This window comes from Gossypium hirsutum, chromosome A13, assembly GCF_007990345.1.
Source record: "Gossypium hirsutum isolate 1008001.06 chromosome A13, Gossypium_hirsutum_v2.1, whole genome shotgun sequence".
In the NCBI taxonomy this organism is placed as follows: Eukaryota; Viridiplantae; Streptophyta; class Magnoliopsida; order Malvales; family Malvaceae; genus Gossypium; species Gossypium hirsutum.
Genome location: NC_053436.1, coordinates 32223024 through 32241156, shown reverse-complemented (window position 1 = coordinate 32241156; position 18133 = coordinate 32223024). Strand labels below are relative to the sequence as shown.

Here is an 18133-nt window from a genome sequence, read left to right as displayed (position 1 = left end):
GCATCGTTATTCGATTTCGTGTAAGACCCTATCTGGGACAGCGGCATCGATATGTGATAACATGTAAAGCCATATTTGGGATATGGCATTGTACGAGCTTTATGTTATTTTTTAGTATCCTTAAAGATTCCGAATGGTTCAACGGGCAAAGTCAAGTCGAGAAAAAATGTATGAATCAGTTAAATGGCTCAGGTACGTACGAGATTCATACAATTAATGAAAGGGAAGTATTTGATGAATTCAATTATGATATTGAATATGTTTACAATGAGAAAGATTTGTGATCTTATAAATGTTTACTCATAGTTGCCTATTTATGCAAATGATATTGATTCATGTGATAATTTATTTGTATATGGCTTACTAAGCTTTTAAAGCTTACTTTGTGTGTTCTTTCCCTGTTTTATAGATTATCGAAGCTAGCTTAGACTCGAGGATTTTCGGGAAACGCCATCACACTATCGATCAACTTGTTGGTATTTTTGGATGATTTGTAAATATGGTATATGGCATGTATAGGCTAGTGAGTTGATGATATGTTTTGAGAAATGATTTAGCCATGAGATTTGGCTTGCTTTTGATGTAAATGTCGGTGTACATTTGGCCATTTAAGTTGGCTTAATTTATGAGTTTGGTAAGTATTATATAATAAATTTATGGCCTTGAGTTTTGGCATGTTTTGTATGGTTGTTGTGACGGATATAAGTTTGCTCAATTAGATAATTGTCAATTGGTGTATTATTGTTCAGAAAATGGCATGTTGTGGATTGGCTTATTGATGATGAAATGGTATGTTTTAAAGTATGAAATAGATAAAAGATGGTAAGATTATGCATTTGGAAGTTAGGTGAAAAATGTTGATTATGATACATTAATGTGATATCTTTTGGTTATGAATTGAGTAGTGAAATGGTTGATGATAAAATAGCATGAATTGTATACAATTTGGCATGTTTTGGGCTGCCTATGAATGTATTAAAATGGTACCATTTTGGCTGCTAGGTGTGCATGAGAAAAGGGTGGCAAATTGGCTTTGCAAATATCCTATTTTTGTCCACATGGACGTGTGCCTTAGCCATGTGCGACACACAGTCATGCTACACGGCCGTATGTCCCCTGGGGTACCTTTCAAATTTAAGTCAGTATACCCTATAGGTTTGACACGGTCTAGACACACGAGCGTGTCTACTAGTCGTGTGTGGCACATGGATTGCCACATGGGTGTGTGGCTAGCCGTGTGACCCAAGTCAGTAACCCCTCCAGTTTTTCCACGGCCGTGGCACACGAGCGTGTCTCCGGTCGTGTGGTGCACGTCAATATGTATGCCATGTTTTCACACGGCCTGTTCACACAAGCGTATGAACCTGTATGCATGAAAATTTTATAAGTTTCCCAAAGTTTGTAAATGTTATCAGTTTAGTCCCGAACCTCGTTTAAGCATGTTTCAAGGTCTTGTAGAACCTTATAAGGGACAATATGATTATGTTAGATTGATATTTATGTGAAATTGAATCATGTATAAGAAATGTATATTATATGTTGTGCTTTGATCGGTAATGCCTCGTAACCCTATTTTGGCGACAGATATGGGTTAGGGGTGTTACATCTCAATTTTATATTATTGAACTATTAGTAAAACTGTAACTAGTTGGAATCTTTTAATCAAATTTCTACAGAGATTTTGGGTTTTTATCAAAATCTTCTTGGCATAGTTGATTCCAATGTTGTTGAGTGCCTAGATTATTTGCTTCAGGAGTTACTGCCTAAATTGTTTAACGATGCTCATTGTGTGTTGACTAGCCCTATTACCAATGATGAGATAAAGGCAACTATTTTTGGGCAGGGGAATGAGAAAGCCCCTAATCCTAACGGTTTCATAGCTTTCTTCTTCAAATCTGCATGGGGTAAAGTGGGACTTGATTTTCTTAAGGTTGTTCAGTATTTTTTTTTTTTGTATCCTCCACTCTCTTGGCTGCCTTTAATGCTACTTCAATTTTCTTGGTTCTCAAATGTGATAATCCTAGCTATATAAAGGATTTTTAGCCTATTTCTTATTGCAGTGAGTTTATAATTGCATAACTAAGGTTTTGGTTAATAGAATTACTCATTTTTTGCCTTCTTTAATTTTTAATAGTTAGAGTGCCTTTGTTAGAGGGCATAGTATCACTGGTAATACCATGTTGGCTCATGAGCTAATGCGAGGGTATGGTAGAAAACATATTTCTCCTAAATGTGCCTTGAAGGTTGATCTTTAAAAGGCATTTGACTCTTTGCACTGGGGCTTTTTGCTTTCAATACTTAGAGCTCAAGGGTTCCCTGAAAAGTTCTTGAATTGGATTAAAGGTTGTTTAACTACTCCTCAGTTCTTTGTCTCCCTTAATGGAAGCCTTGTGAGGTTTTTTTGAATAAGGAAAGGTATTAGGCAGGGATATCCTCTCCCTCTTTACCTCTTTATGCTTGCAATGGATGTGTTATCCAGGTTATTGGATGTTGATGCCATAAATACTCTCTTCAAGTATCATCCTAAGAGTCTTCAAGTACAGTTGACCCATCCAATGTTTGTCGATGATCTTCTTATTTTTTCTAAGGGTACTGCTGATTCGGTGGCTGAAGTTTAGTGTGTTTTTCAGTAGTTTTACTTACTTTCTGGGTTGCAACTCAATGCCTCCAAAAGTGAATTGTTTGTTGTTGTGGTGCATCAAAAAGAGTTGGCTCTCATGACTACTTGCACAGGGTTTAAAGTTGGTTGGCCACCAATGAGGTACCTTAGTGTTCCTTTTGTTTCTTGAAAGATGTATCAGTTTGATTGTGTTGCTTTAACCAATAGGATTCTGGACAAGATTTAAGGGTGGTCTAATAAGCACTTGAGTTATGCTGGTAGACTACAACTCATTAAGGCTGTGATTTTTAGTGTGCAAGCCTATTGGAGTCGTCAATTTCTAATGCCTAAGAGTGTTCTTAAGAAGGTTTATCAATATTGTCTTAGCTTCTTTTGGAAAGGGAAGGTTGGCTCGGGTCGAGAGGCTCATGTTTGTTGAAAGGCGATGTAACAGCCCATTTTCGGTGAGATCGGAACAATGGTTTCGGGACCACAAATTCGGGCCAAAAATAATATTTTATTTTATTTATAGTTGGAATTATGATAGGGAAGTCACATGAAAATTTTGGTGCGAAAATTTTATCGATTGTGTGTTTAATTAAGGAAAGGACTAAATTGCATAAAATGTAAAAGTTGAGTTCTAGTAGCTATTGGTATCAAATAGCTATGGAATTCAAAACTTAATGTCTTTATATGATAATTAGACCATTGAAGAGTAGTTAGTAGATATTTTAATGACTCATCCATGGAATAATTAGAAAAGGGTAGGGACTAAATTGGAAATTAATAAAATTATTAAATGATAATTAATTTAAAAGAAAAAAACCATCTAATTTGTTATCATCTTCCCCAATTTTTCTATGGAAACCCTAGAAGAGAGGAAGAAAACTTTTCAAGCTTAATAAGGTGTGAAATCAAGTCCCTTTTTTAGTAATTTCTATATTTTTTGAATCGAAATAGTCTAATCTTTTTATTTAGGGGATTTATTTGAAAAGTTATCAAGGTATGAAATTTGGGTCATGGATGAATATGCTGAAAACTAGAAATTTATGGTAGAAAATGAAAAGTTATTCATAGATAAATAACTTTTACAAAGTAATTTTTTATGAAAACTTGATTTAGGGACTAAAATGAAAAGTGGTAAAAACTCATGAAAAAATATGAAATTTATAGAAAATAAGTGTTGTAAATTTTAAGTTGAAATTTCAGTTAGGCTTAGAATAGGGAGTAAATTGCATGAATTTCATTTTCCGGGCTTAGAGACGAAATCAAAATTTTTGAAAAGGATAGGGGCAAAATGATAATTTTACTTAGGATGTAATAAAATGCAAATGTAAATGAGATGTGATAGATTAGTAGTTAAATTTATCCATATAGATCCAGAAAGACCAACTACGGAACTAGATTGAGGAAAGCAAAAGATTTCAGATTAGTTAACATTCAAATACGAATCATTTTCAAGGTAAGTTCGTATAAATTAAATATGTATGTTAATATATTTGAATTGAATTGTATGATTGTGTTGATATGTATGAGATGATACACATTATGAAATAGTCATAAGTTGTGAAAAATGGACAAATTGTCATGATCTAGTTGAATGTTGAATTTCGATGGGTTAAGAATAACAGTGCATATGTTGCAGATAGAATTCAGCTCGGATGGGTAATTCTAATGTAAGCCCTCTTGAGCTTATATTATAAATTGGATTTAGCCCGGACGGATAATCCATATTAAGCTCTTTAGAGCACATGCCACAGATAGGATTTTAGCCTGGATTAGTAATCCTACTGTAAAATGTACAGCTCAAAAGTGTGTCTTTATATTATGTACCCTAATAGGTACTTTTGCACATGTGTATATCACCCGAACATCCATCGAGATTTCAATAGTTCGACGGAAAGGACCCTCGAAGTGTGGAAAGGTGAATGTGATGAGCTCATCTATGTCTACTTGATATCATATGTGATTAAGTGACTAACTTGTTGAATAAGTGTATGTGTGTTTAGGTAGCTTACCCAAAATCGAGGGAATGTAAATTTATCTATGCTTGTATTATTAAACATGATCGATAAGTTTATTTTTCGTTATACGAACTTACTAAGCATAAAATGCTTACTCCGGTTAATTTTCTTGTTTTATAATGCTCAAACGTCGTGAAGGTTGGAAGTCGATCGGAGCAGTAATCACACTATCCACTATCTCATTTTGGTACAAGTAGAAATCTCATTTTGATATAATGGCATGTATACGCTTATTTGGCCAAATGATGGCTTGTAATTGTTGTTTTGTAATCTAATCATTGAAGTGGTTAGTAATGGTCTAAGTTTGGCTATTTTTGAAGTAATATTTTGGTAATCACATAAGTGTTTATTATGTGTTAGGTTGTTGGAATTATGTTAGCATATAAGTTTATGTTAAGAGTAAGTTTATATCTTTTGATGCATGAGATAATACCACATGGTTGATGGCAAATTTTATGTGAATATGATGTTGGATTGGTGGATATATGCTTGTGATTGGTGCAGGAAAATGGTAAGTCTTGGGTAACAAATGAGGCTAGGAAATGGTCTTATTTTGTCCACACGGGCATACACACGGGCGTGTGTCTTGGCTGTGTGTGACACATGGCTTGTCCCATGGGCATGTGGTCCGGCCGTATGTCCCCTGCAACTTAAAAATGAGGAACAGAATGCTCAGAATTGGGCACATGAGCAGAGACACGAGTGTGTGTCTTAGCCGTGTGGTTGACATAGCCTCGAACACGGGCGTGTTACACGGCCATGTGAAAACTGCACTTAAATTTCAAAAATAAAATTCGTCACACGGCCTAGCACACGGGCATGTGACTTGGCCGTGTGACTTCAATTTCTTCATGCCTTAAAAGTCAAAGAGTTACACGGGTTAGGGACACAGGCATGTGTAGTACATGGTCTGACCACACTGGTGTGCCCCTAGGCCACACTGGCGTGTTAGCCTTGCACCTTGGAAAATTTTTGAAATGTCGCGAAAAATTTTATGAGTTTTCGATTAAGTCCCGACTTGATTCTAATGCTCGTATTGGACCTCGAAGATCCAATTAAGGGACGTTTTGAATTATCTCAGTAAATAAATAGCAATTTAAAAGAATTATCTGTAAAATGTTCTGAATGTTTCGGTAATATTCTGAAACCCTATTTCGACGATGGGTACGGGTTAAAGGTGTTACAGGCGATTTGTTTACCTAAATATGAGGGAGCCTGAGACTAAAAAATGTGGTAGAATTGAATCAAGCTTGTATTCTGCAGCTTATCCGTGCCTTGCTTGCAGGAGAGGGGTCTCTTTAGATCACTTGGGTTAGTGAATATGTGTTAAAGGGTAGGATTTTTCTAGATGTGGCTCCTACTTCGAAGAGTAGCTGGAATTGGCGAAGGAAGCTTAAGTTGAAGCCTTTGGTTGCTGTCACTTCTCAACAGTTTGCTAATGCTAAAGTGAGTACTTTGCGATTGTGGAAGGCAATTAGAACTCGTTGTATAAAGGTGGAATGGAACTGTTTGCTACGGTTCCCTTTGTATATTCCCAAACATTCTCTTATTGCTTGGATGGTCATTCTTAATAAACTCCCAACGCAAGATCGTTTGTTTGCTTTTGGGATTTTGATTAGTACTTGTTGTTTTTTCTATATGGATGTTTTAGAGAGATGTGATCACATTTTCTTTTAGTGTAGCTTTTCAAGGAAGGAGTGGCAGCCAGTTTTACACATTTTCTCCATCCATAGGGCTATAGGAACTTAGAACAAAAGTTAGCTTAGGCGATATTGAAACTTAAAGGAAAGTCCTTGCTTGTTTCTATACTCAAGCTTGCTTGGTGTGCATATTTGTATGTGATATAGAGATAAAGGAACAAGAGGTATTTTGGTGTATCTTTCTTGACTGAAGATGTTGTCTTAGTGCAGATTAAAGAGATTGTGCAGGCTCGCTTAGGAGGAAGACCAATCAATAGAACTGATCCTATAAATGCTTCACTTTGTGCTTCTTGAGGTATTATTGGTTAATTTATTTGCATAACTTAAAGCTATTGTATAGTTTTTTTTTCTTTTGTAATAGTTTAACTGCATTCTTGGATCAATGAATTTCATCATTCATCCAAAAAAAAAGTGTAACTAGAAATTTAATAATTTAAATCATAGTAAAAGTATAACTTAATATGGAAACAACGTGTAATTTAAGTTTTAATAAATTTCTTTTTTAGGGTTTTACCTATATATTGCATCTCGACCCATTTACTGCTACTCTAAAGGGAAAATCTCTTAATGAGTAGCTGTTAGGCTGTTAGCCAACGCTACTTGCCCTCCATCATCTTTGATCTCGTATTCTTTCTCCTCTTTCACTTTATTTATTTTCTCTCTTCAATTGACATTTTTTTTGGATATCTTTGCTTTCTTCATAGGCTGTGATCGACAGACATCAATGTTTTCCATCGTTGAACCTCCACCAATCATCAACAATTCCACTAGGAAAATAGACTGGCTATAGATACTCAAAAGGTGGCTCTTCGCCAGTTCCTTGATCTATTTTTATTTTGATGGTATTTCAGTATAATAAGTGATTTCACAAGTCGATTTGGACCCATGTTGCTTTAAGTTTATGTGTTTTGTATTGTTTTCCTTTATTTAATAATTCTTCCTTTCTCTTATGAAATTGATGAAAGATTTTGTCTTGTCCTATACAAGTCTTAGTCTTGTTTTTGTAAGTAGTCTTGCTTATGCAAGTGTTTTTAGGGATAGATTTGTCGTCGTCCTCTTTAATTTCGTGGATGTCAGTTTTCTTGTTGTTTTACTCGCTACTTTGGATCCTACAGGGCCAGTTCGCTTATCGTGTCAGATGCTTATAGTCACCCTAGATATATTGTGCTTGAGTTATAGTAAAGTTGGTTGCCAACATGTTATAATGTTCTCTTCTTATTGAGGCTGAAGCCTTTGTTTATATTGACAAAATTTTTCCTTTATAGTCAACAATTGGCATTTGTTGTATCTTTTTTTTTTCCTTCCAAATTATATAATATCTAAATACCTTTCATTTAAGCCCAATTCAACTTTTATATCATTGACATTTCATTCGAGATTTATTAAGTATATATACAAGTATTTATAACACAGTTAATCAACATTTATAATGATTATAAACTGTATGAACTTACTTAGGAAAAACAACAACACAACAACAACAACAATAAAGAGTTAGGGATTGATATGCAATTTCTCATTTTCCTCGATAATCTTCAGATTGACTCAATTCCCGGTCTATAATAATTCTTATAATTTATCAATTCCAATTACCTTATACCATTCTATTATAAGCATAAACCAGTTCAATTTCACTTTTTAAAATTTTCCCTAAATTTTTGCATTTTATTTAATTTAGTCCTTAAAACCAAAATAGCTATATCTTTCAAATTTAAGATTTGATTTACAATCCGATTTCAATTACTTCTTTCTACAGCCCTCTATTATCCATAATTACATAAATTTATCCTCAATTTTAAATATTTACACTTTAGTCCCTATGTTAAAAATTAACAATTAAACCTTACAAATTAGTCCTTTTTCATATCTAAGCTTAAAATCTAACCAAATAACACCAATAACTTCAAGCATTCATCAATGGAAATATTTTGAAACTTTGGCAATTTCGAAAAATAAAATACAGATTAACTAAATCAAACTACCACAACCTTGAAAACATAAAAATTACAAGAAATGAACTTGTATACTTACCTATTTTGAAGGACTGAAGTTCAAACTCAAAACCCCAATTTTTCCTTCTTGTTTTCGTGGAGAAGGAAAAGGAAGAAATAATGTGTTTCCTTTTCTTTTGGTAAATATAATGTGTTTTCTTTTTAATTTTTACTTATATGTCTAGTTTTATATTTAATTAATCTAATTGGATTTAATAAATCTTAAGTAATCAATTAAGCGGGTGACAAACAACGTCCACTACCGTTTGACATTACTGGAAGGGTCCAATTCCTCAATCGGTCCTTCAATTAATTATAATTTCATAGTAATTAAATTTTATCTCTTTTACAATTTAGTATTTGTACCTTAATTAGTTACTAATTCGAAAAAATTATTTATTCAAAATTCAATTCACCTATATAATAAGTCCGTAAATATTTACATGCTTGGTTTGCAGAAATGAGGTCGTGATACCTCTTTTTTCTACACCACTAACTTTAGGGTCATTGCATCTGTACTTTAATTAATTATCAATTCAATAGAATTTCTAAACCAAAATTCAATATAATTCAAAATAAACTAGTAAATATTATTATCACTCATTGGAAATGGGGTTCTGAAACTACCATTTTTCAACACCATTGAAAATTGGGTTATTACATCAGTGACTTAAATGAAAAGTTTAGAATATTTCAACGATCATTTTGTAAATTTTTGAAATTGAGTGACTAAAACATAAACTTACTAATAGTTTAGTGAACTTAAATGTAATTTACCCTAAAATAATTGATTAGGACTTTTGAGTATCAGGTTTGTGAAAATTATTTTCGATAGTTGAGTTTAATTAATTAATTTAAATTTGAATTAAAATTATTTTATCCTAAAATGATTAATTCTCATTAAAATAATTGATATAGTTACTTGCAACTTCAAAAATAAAATAAATTAACATTCAACATCTATTGAATGGAATAAACTGGATGTCCTTCAAAAAAAAATATCCCACGAATATCATGTATAGATAAAATAATATTGAGAAAGTTTATTTTTATTTTATTTAAAATTAGAATTAATTCAAATTTAAATAAAATTCAAGGTATATCTCAAATACCCGAACGCTTGAGGAAAAAATTAACATTAAAAAAAGCATTGCCAAGAGAGGGAAAAAAACATGCTTATGTCGGAAAGTATCTCTTTCTATTTTTCTCTTCATTCATGCGCGTGGGCCCACGCACACCCGCTTCCCTTGCTCTTCATCTTCTTTCACCTCCTTTGCTTAAATATCAAACTCCCGTCACTATTTTCAGTTGACGCCGATTTTTCTGAACTTATCTTTTGTCTATTCTCCCCCAATCTCTCTTACTCGCGCGTACTTTTCAGTTTCCTTTTTTTTCTTTTTCTTTTTCTTTTTCTGTTTGGACGACGGGAAAAAAAAACTAGCCAAAAACCCTAGCTCTCTCTCCTTCATTCCTTTTTTTTGTTTTATTTTCTCTCTACGTTTTCTTTTAGATTTCATTTGGACGTGCTTTGAATCCTGTTATTTTCTTTGTATGTTCTATTCTTTTTTTGGATGAAGGTTTAGAGGATGGAAGATAAAGAGGGGCTTGATCCAGCTGGGACTGAGTTTAAATCCGATTCGAGCTCGAGCTGGACACTTGCTGGACCTGACTCAGTCTCCGATAGCATCAATTACTTCTTCGATAGGGAAAGCAGTATACTGAGTGAGTTTGGTTGGAATATTCTACAACCGGACCATGCCGATGAGATTGAAAGGTTCGGTGAACTAGACCGAACCGACGCCAGTCGTGGTTTGGCGGGAAATTGTAGCGGCTCGCAATCGCAAAGCTGTGGTGCAGCTGGTGGCGTTGGTGATTCGTGTTCAGGGGCAGCGTCGAATCCGGTCGGGTCAGCTGAAGTGCCGACATCGAATCCGTCAGTGTCGTCGAGCTCCAGCGAGGATCCGCCGGAGAAATCTACGGGCTTCGGCGGGAAACCGCCTGAGATACCGTGAGTACTAGTGAACCAATGATGAAAGTTAAAAAATAATTTTAAAAACCTTTATCTTTTGTTGTTTTGTGCTACTTTATGAGACTGAGTTGTAATTAAGTACGATTTCGGTGGGCAAAAATGACAGATGGTAATAAAAGCCACCGTATCAAAAGTCATGCAAATTTCGGTGTCCGTACAGCGAAACTGTATAAAAAAAATATAACAACCTTGTTTCATGCAAGTTGGGGAAGAAGGGTTGAGGCAGTTTCGTAAATTTAGGGAAATAATTGGTCCAATTAAGGCAAATAGAGAGGGCGAAAAATAACAGCGACTTTTTGCCTATTAACGAAGTGGCCTTCAACACCGCCGTTATTGCGGCGGGAATGGCGTGCTTTGCTTTGAGAAATCTTTTTTTTTTTTAGGTAAAAAGCGGAAGTATAGCTGGGAAAATCCTCTTTAATCTTAGATACTGCAAATTAGAATAATTTAGGAACATGTTCCTTTTTTTGGTATGAAGTCTGTCTTTTGTTCTGAATTCATCCCCTCTCTCAAGCAATATATACCGAGATGTGTTTTCATTGTTTCAGGAATCGGGAAATGCGGTTTATAGTTTTACTTACTGCCTGTTTTTTAAATGCATTCTTGAAAAAGAAATAGAAAAACTATAACTTTATTTATTGACATTTAGTAGCATTTAGATTCATAAAATGTTCTTTGCTGTAAATGGGCATTGATCAGACATCTCATAAAATCATGGGTTTCTCCCATATTGATGCCTTTCATGGTATTAGAAAGTTCATTGTCTTACTTAGAAACTTGATTTTCATCACATTGCAGTATATAAAGTATATAAATATTTTTCAGTTATTTTCTTGATTACATTGGAGATATTTACCTTAGTAGTTGCAAGTTTCATATTTCTTTCAATTACATAGCTTGAAATTGCTTAGACAGGTCCCGGACATTTTGATTATAGTTATCTTTTGTTAAAGATTAACACACTGATGCATGGGAGAATAACAAGTAATGAACCACTGATTTAATATTTAGCAAGTAGATTAAAACATATGCATCAACCTTTTTTAAAGAAAAAATCTTTTGTTTTAGGTTTTTTTTCTTTCCATTTTGATCATTTGTAGGTGGAATATTTTTGTAGGAGTAAGGTGAGGAAGAAGGGGCAAAAGCGAATTAGGCAGCCACGTTTTGCTTTTATGACCAAGAGTGAAGTTGATCATCTTGAAGATGGCTACCGATGGCGAAAATATGGACAAAAAGCTGTTAAAAATAGTCCATTTCCTAGGTCTGTTGCTATTTCTCTATTATGAATATGATTGAGAGAAAACTGACATATTATCCACTTTTCAATCTTGATTCAATGCCTGTTTTCTGTTCAACAAAATAAACTTCAAAGTGAAACATTGTAAACCATATTTTCACTTTCCAATATTATAATAAAAATTTTTCTTTTCAGAAGTTTGTGTTTTGATGAATTCTACCTTCTTTGCTCTTTATTATAGGAGATTCCATCAGTTCATTGACAAAAGATGCTCCGAAATCAAAGGGTTATAAACTAGAGTTAATGATATCTTTCTTTAACAAAAGTCCAATACGTTGATTATTAAACCACTATTGTGTCATAGGATGAGATTCCATCAGTTCATTATATGATTGATAAGACGTGTCTATGCAGATTAAAACCTTCTCTAAATCTTAGGTCCACGATCCTTTTAATTATTAATTTGACTAATCTTATTTTTCAACTGCATAAATACTTTTTTTCTTAATTCAGCCATATTTTATGTGAGAATGCACCATCTCTATGCATTACCTAAAGTGAGATCAAATTTATGAAGCACATGTAGAGTAACAAAAATCAATTATGGCTTCAGGCAAATTATTAATTGATGGAAAGAAAATTTTCAGAATCTTGCGCAAAAGCTGAGCCAGTTATTTAATTTTACAGGAGTTACTATCGCTGCACAAACAGCAAATGTACAGTGAAGAAGAGGGTGGAACGATCCTCTGAAGATCCCACCATCGTCATTACTACATATGAAGGTCAACACTGTCATCATAGTGTCGGTTTCCCCCGTGGTGGACTCATCAGCCATGAAGCTGCCTTTGCCGGTCAGTTTACTCCTGGAGTCTCTCAATTTTATTATTCACAAGGGGTACAGTTACATAGGGGAATTTCTCCAAGCACAACGCAGTCACAGCAACTGCCCATTGAGGTAAGAGAATCTCGTGCGCTGCCAGAACCCACCTCACAGCTGCCAAAAGATGAAGGGTTACTTGGAGATATTGTGCCTCCTGGCATGCGTAGGACGTGAGAAAGAAAATATGGTATGCATAGCTTCCTTCACTTGAGTTCACAAATTGTCACGCTGCCATATTATAACTCTGACACGCTTAATCTGCCTGAATTTCTTGTACTGTTTCTGTTCACTTGTTTGTGTGCTTATTTCTAGAATGTATACATATGCTTCTTGTAAGTTGACTGTTGTTGAGTGAAAGGGTTGAGGGAGAGGACTATAGTATCAAACTTTTTTTATATATTTAACTCAAGAGGAACAACCAGTATGAAGGCGTCAAGAAGATAAAACTTCTTTCCTCTTGAAGTTAGGGGGATTACTTTTTGGAAAGTATTAGTTTATAGTTTCTGTTAGGTTATAACTTGATGAACGGTGGCTTGGCCCTGGGCTGATGTTCTATGGTTAGAACCTGGAAGAACCTCTAGGATTGAAATGTTGTAGTTCCGCTTCTGGGTCAATAAAATTACAATCTTGACTTAGGAAAGAAAGGGTATGGTGGATGAATATGGGATTAAGTACCGAGTATTTTACTAGTTAGGGCTTCAGCTTAGTTACTGATAAGATTCAGCCTCCTATGGTCACGAGGCCTTCACAGGACTGGAGCTTCTTAGCTAGTATAGCTAATGGACCACTGTGATTAATATTTGGCTATTTAACCCCACAAGAATGAGATATAGAACCCTTTTTTGACATTTGTAGACCAGTCCTAATCTACCTTGGAACGATAAATTGTATTGGAGAACTAACCGACCACGACCTTAATCATTGATGTATATATAAACAATGATATGGTAGGTCACGTTCATCTTTGTGATTTATTTACTTGTTCCCTCGCAGCAATACATGATGACTAGCGTCTGTTGCATAGTTTTTATTGGGTACTAGTTTTTGTGGACTGCCCTATTATATCTTTGATGTTACCCTTTTTATTACGCTTAATCAAGGATCCTGAAAGGCCTTTCAAGACACTGGATCAATTGAGATTATATCTTTACGAATAGTGAAAAGACAATTAATAACCAATAGAATCTTCTGGATTGATGTTTAACATGTGGTTCTCAAGTTTGAACCCAAAGGGTCATCCGTAAAGTACATTTAATAAACTACTAAATACACCTCACAAGTCACTATCTATGTGCATTGGCAAGAGATGTAGGGGTTTTTAGTTTGGATAAAAAAATTTTTAGATAACATCTGAGAATTTGGGTTTTAAAAATATTGTTTGAGTGTTAACACAATTGGAAACATAGTATTCATGATTATTAGTATATTTTTGTTAGATGTCTATTTAATAGTAAAATACAATAATTTTATTTATTTGTATGCATTTTATTCTTATAATTTATAACAACAAATGATATCAAAATTTAAATTTCTTATTTCATAAATTTCTTATTTCATGTTCTCAAACATAACATTAAGTAGTTAGTGAAGTTAGATTAAAAATTTAGTTTTAATTACTGTGATGTGATATATAGATGCTTTGTATATGCGATCTAAATTTAATTTTTAAGGTACCAATGTTAAATCGAGTGGTAAGAAATTTGATGTCATTTAAATAAGCTTTAGATTTAAATTTTATGACTAAAGAAAATAATATAAGAAAAGTTTAATTTTCATTTAAATTTTAATTTAACTCGATTTTAAATTTAGTTGAATTTCATTGTCACTCACAGGAAAAAGGGTTATGTAAAGGTTGCTTGATTCAGTGTTTTTCTAGATTGCACCAGTCTAGTTATTTGGAAAGAGAGGGTGTTATTTTTATATATACCATCCCTATCAACATGATTATGATATTCGATCATTATGGGAAGAACTAGAACTACTTTCGGTTTATACCATTTGGAAAAACAATATATACAACACGTGCCTGTTTATCAGATCTAGAAAAGAAAAAGCAAAAAGACAAAAAGTGAGTTTTAGGTCTTTGTTCAACACTTGTGGAGGTGATGAAAAGATGAAGAAAAAGCAAAATGATAACTCTTCTCTGGACACGTCAAGGAATACTTAAAATCTGGTTTTGGAACAAAAGCATAAAATCAAATGGAGAATATCAGTCCAACTATATAGTAATATAGCAATATGCCTTAAGAATTTAGAGTATAGCTAGGGTTTTCTGTTCGTTTATTTATATATATATATATGTATATTGAAACAGTAACCCTTTTCTTAGTTTGTAAATACAGGCTAGTCAGTGATTGGTAGATGAAGTGAAGGTTACTGATCTTTGCCCCAAGGACCAACCTGCCAAGTGCCAAACCAAGGCAATTATTATTTTTCATCAATGAGTGAGTCCTTTACCAGAAAATACAATTCCTTAGTTATTACTATCATAATATTTACTTTACACAAATCAGGTATTGCTCACATGATAAGTTCATTCTCTTAATTAAGGGCAGATTTATCTAACCTCAGCCCTCCATTTCTAATATATGCATGTGAATATATGGTGAAATTCCTGTTTAATTATTAGGTTTAAATGATGAGGAGATTATATCCCAGCAGTTCATGGTATTCCTTCAGCTCCAAAACAAGTTAATTTAGAGCCACTAGTTTCTGACTAGCCCTACTCTCTCTTTAGAAGTATATAATATCTATATTATTTGGATTTTTTTTTTGTATTCTTGAAATATGTGTTTAGTTTTTATATGCTCACACCGTAACAATAATATCGTTAAAATAAAATTATTATAAAAAACTTTTAAAGAATAAGATTCTTTTAATTCACATCAAAATATAGAGGATTATAATCCGGTACATAGACAGTAGAGGGTTTTTATTTTTAAAGGTTTCTAATTTTTTAAGAGGTGGTTTCTAAACCCATTATATTTATATTTAATACATAAAAGTAATTAAATTGAATTACTAATATTGTTTTTTCAGATATATATATTTTTTTATAATGTGTGATCGATAATTTTAATTCTTTAAAATCATATATTGTATTAAATATAATATCATATATTTATATGTGTATAATACATATATATATATATGAACCATATCATGGATCTATTATGCTGTAATAATCATTTTAGGAGAGTGTTGGGTGGCTTTGGAGAGCTCTTCATGGTTTCGTACGTGAAATGCAGGAAATAATATATAGAAAAACAAAAATAAAGGAATGGGAAAAAGAAAGTAGCTGTAAATTGGGCCACTTGTTTTTATGGCTTAGTTGCGTGGTTTTCAATGCTGCTTCAGAGTTAGGCAGTCAGCCGACATTGCTTTTAAACCCTTCCTTACCTATCATTTTTTTAATTAAAACCTTTTTCTGCCTTGTTCTCTTTCTTAATCAAATATTTAGGTTTAATTATGCCATTTACTTTTGAAATTTAATTGACACCTTTGAAAGACTTATGTAACCAATATTACACATACGAAACAAATAAAAAAATATGTTAAATTGGACTTTAAGTTGGTCATGCAAGCAATTTTATTTTAAAAATATTAAATAATCTAATTTGATATTATTAAATAAAAAAGCACATAGACTATAAGCATAGTTAGATTTTCATTTTAGGGTTTACACTTCAAGGAAGAGGGTATAAATCAATTAAATGCGGTTAATAAATAATATCTTCAAAGCCGTAGACTGAAGAACAACTGATCGACGTACGATTATCCGGTATGGCCGTAACAGAAACAACCGCTTGCTTTCTGCTTTATTCCGACTTTTCCATTTCCTCGGCGATCCCTTTTTCCTCGGCGAATTCCTCGTGTGGCAGTTAGGCAGTTAGGTAAAGTTTGTTATACGTCAATCGGTGCAGTTGGACTTTTATGCGGTGGACCTCCCTCTTCAGTCTTCCCCACTTGCTGTGACTGTGAGGTTTCTCCTAATTCTCTTTTGTTTTATGATTACTTACACTTAATATCCCTAAACTGTTATCTAAATTTCTAAATTAGTCCTTAAATTTCAATTGTTTTCTAATTGAATCCCCATTATCAATATTGTATTATTTTGTTCATTCAATCAACCTAATAATTAGCTTAAATATTCAATGTTAAATTGGATCTAACATGGAGTATGTTTAAAACACTTAAATTAAATTTTAAACACTTTTATACTTATTGCATGGATAACTTAGATATGATGTATCAAAATATATATATTTGTAAATTTTGATCACATAATTTAAGCTCCATTTCATATCCAATTTAACATTTATGCTATGTTTGGTAGGAGCATTGTTTCTTACACATGTTTTAGTATATTGGTCAGTACCAATAAGTTAATTCAATTGGTAATATTTAGCCATTCCCATGGCTTATGATTACCAAAGAGAAGGAAAATTTTTGCTTATTTTAAAGAAATCTTTTTTTTACAAGATTTATTACTCATCTTTCTAATTTTAAATTTAAAATTTTTTGAACAATCTCATTATAAGTTTTAATCATATTGCTCTTTTTTTAACACAATACCTAGAACTAGCCATAGCCCTCCCCAACCCATAAATAGGAGGATAAATGCGCTTCAACGCACTCGAATCCATGTCCTCCTACATTGGCAACAATGTCCATGCCAATCGAGCTAAGACTCAATCGACAATTTTAAGTTTAAATTTGTACTAACTATTCTTTATTTTATGTCTAACTATTGTAATACATATGTAATAAATAAGCTTTTTCCTTCCTCATGTTAATCAAATGAGGCAATAATGTCTAAGCTAACTACTAGGCTTATGGAAGGGACCAATGGATACGATATCAATATTTTAAGGACTCAATTAAAATGTTTTAAAATTTATGAATCAATTTAAAATTTAGGTCATAATTTGAGGATGTCTATCGCAATTAATATTTTTGAAAAAATTGTAAAAAAATTATTCATTTGGTCTTATTTCCTTTTTATACATTTATAATTAAAAGACATAACAATTAACTAATTTATTTAAGGATTATAATTTGATCATTAGTGGTGAGTTCTTTTTTTAACTTCACAAGTAGGATTAAAAAAATCATCATGTGTCTTATTTTATTGATTTTTTATTTTTTGAATATCAATTAAGAACATATGATGGTTTCTTAATTCATGTAACACCTCTTACCCGATCCAGTCGTCAGACTTGAGCTACGAAGTGCTACAACTAAGTTCGAAACAGAACACATTCAATTCACATCGATTATTTCAAATAAACATGAAATATCTTCATGATTACATATACCCAAGTTTATACAATCAAGCCAATCATACCAAATTACCAACATGGGTCATTCATTTGCCACAAACACATTCACCATGTTACTAATTTGCACATTTATATACATCTTGTCATAGCATAACATCAATATTCATCATTATCAATATACCAAACTTATAAACATTCAAGACAACATAAGTGCAAGCCTAACATAATCGGGTCTAGAAAAAATTAAAAATCTACCAAGACAAAAGCTGGAAAGTGTGAGCTCTTGAGTGATCTGATCTGACAAATTCCGTAAACGTCAATTACAGGAAAAAAAACGAAACAAAGTAAGCATTTCAAATGCTTAGTAAGTTCATAGGATTTAAAAGAGTAA

The 18133-nt window shown here is 33.0% G+C and overlaps 1 protein-coding gene across 6 annotated transcripts; it reads left to right on the top strand.

Moving 5' to 3' along the window:
* Positions 1–9441: 9441 nt before the first annotated feature.
* On the top strand, positions 9442–16965 carry LOC107893670 (probable WRKY transcription factor 57). 6 transcript variants are annotated; one of them, XR_005908121.1, is made up of 5 exons: positions 9454–10322; positions 11461–11604; positions 12268–12647; positions 14790–14904; positions 16257–16965. XR_005908121.1 is itself a non-coding variant. In XM_041086178.1 (4 exons), exons 1-3 carry the CDS (start codon positions 9901–9903, stop codon positions 12632–12634), a joined length of 933 nt encoding a protein of 310 aa, XP_040942112.1. In that variant the 5' UTR covers positions 9442–9900; the 3' UTR covers positions 12635–12647; positions 14803–15117. The 6 variants fall into 6 exon arrangements, 2 of the variants coding, with proteins under 2 accessions (XP_040942112.1, XP_040942113.1); XR_005908120.1 differs by having other exon boundaries at positions 14803–14904; positions 16257–16958; XR_005908122.1 differs by lacking the exon at positions 16257–16965 and adding an exon at positions 15090–15117 and having other exon boundaries at positions 14803–14904.
* The last annotated feature ends 1168 nt before the right edge of the window (positions 16966–18133 follow it).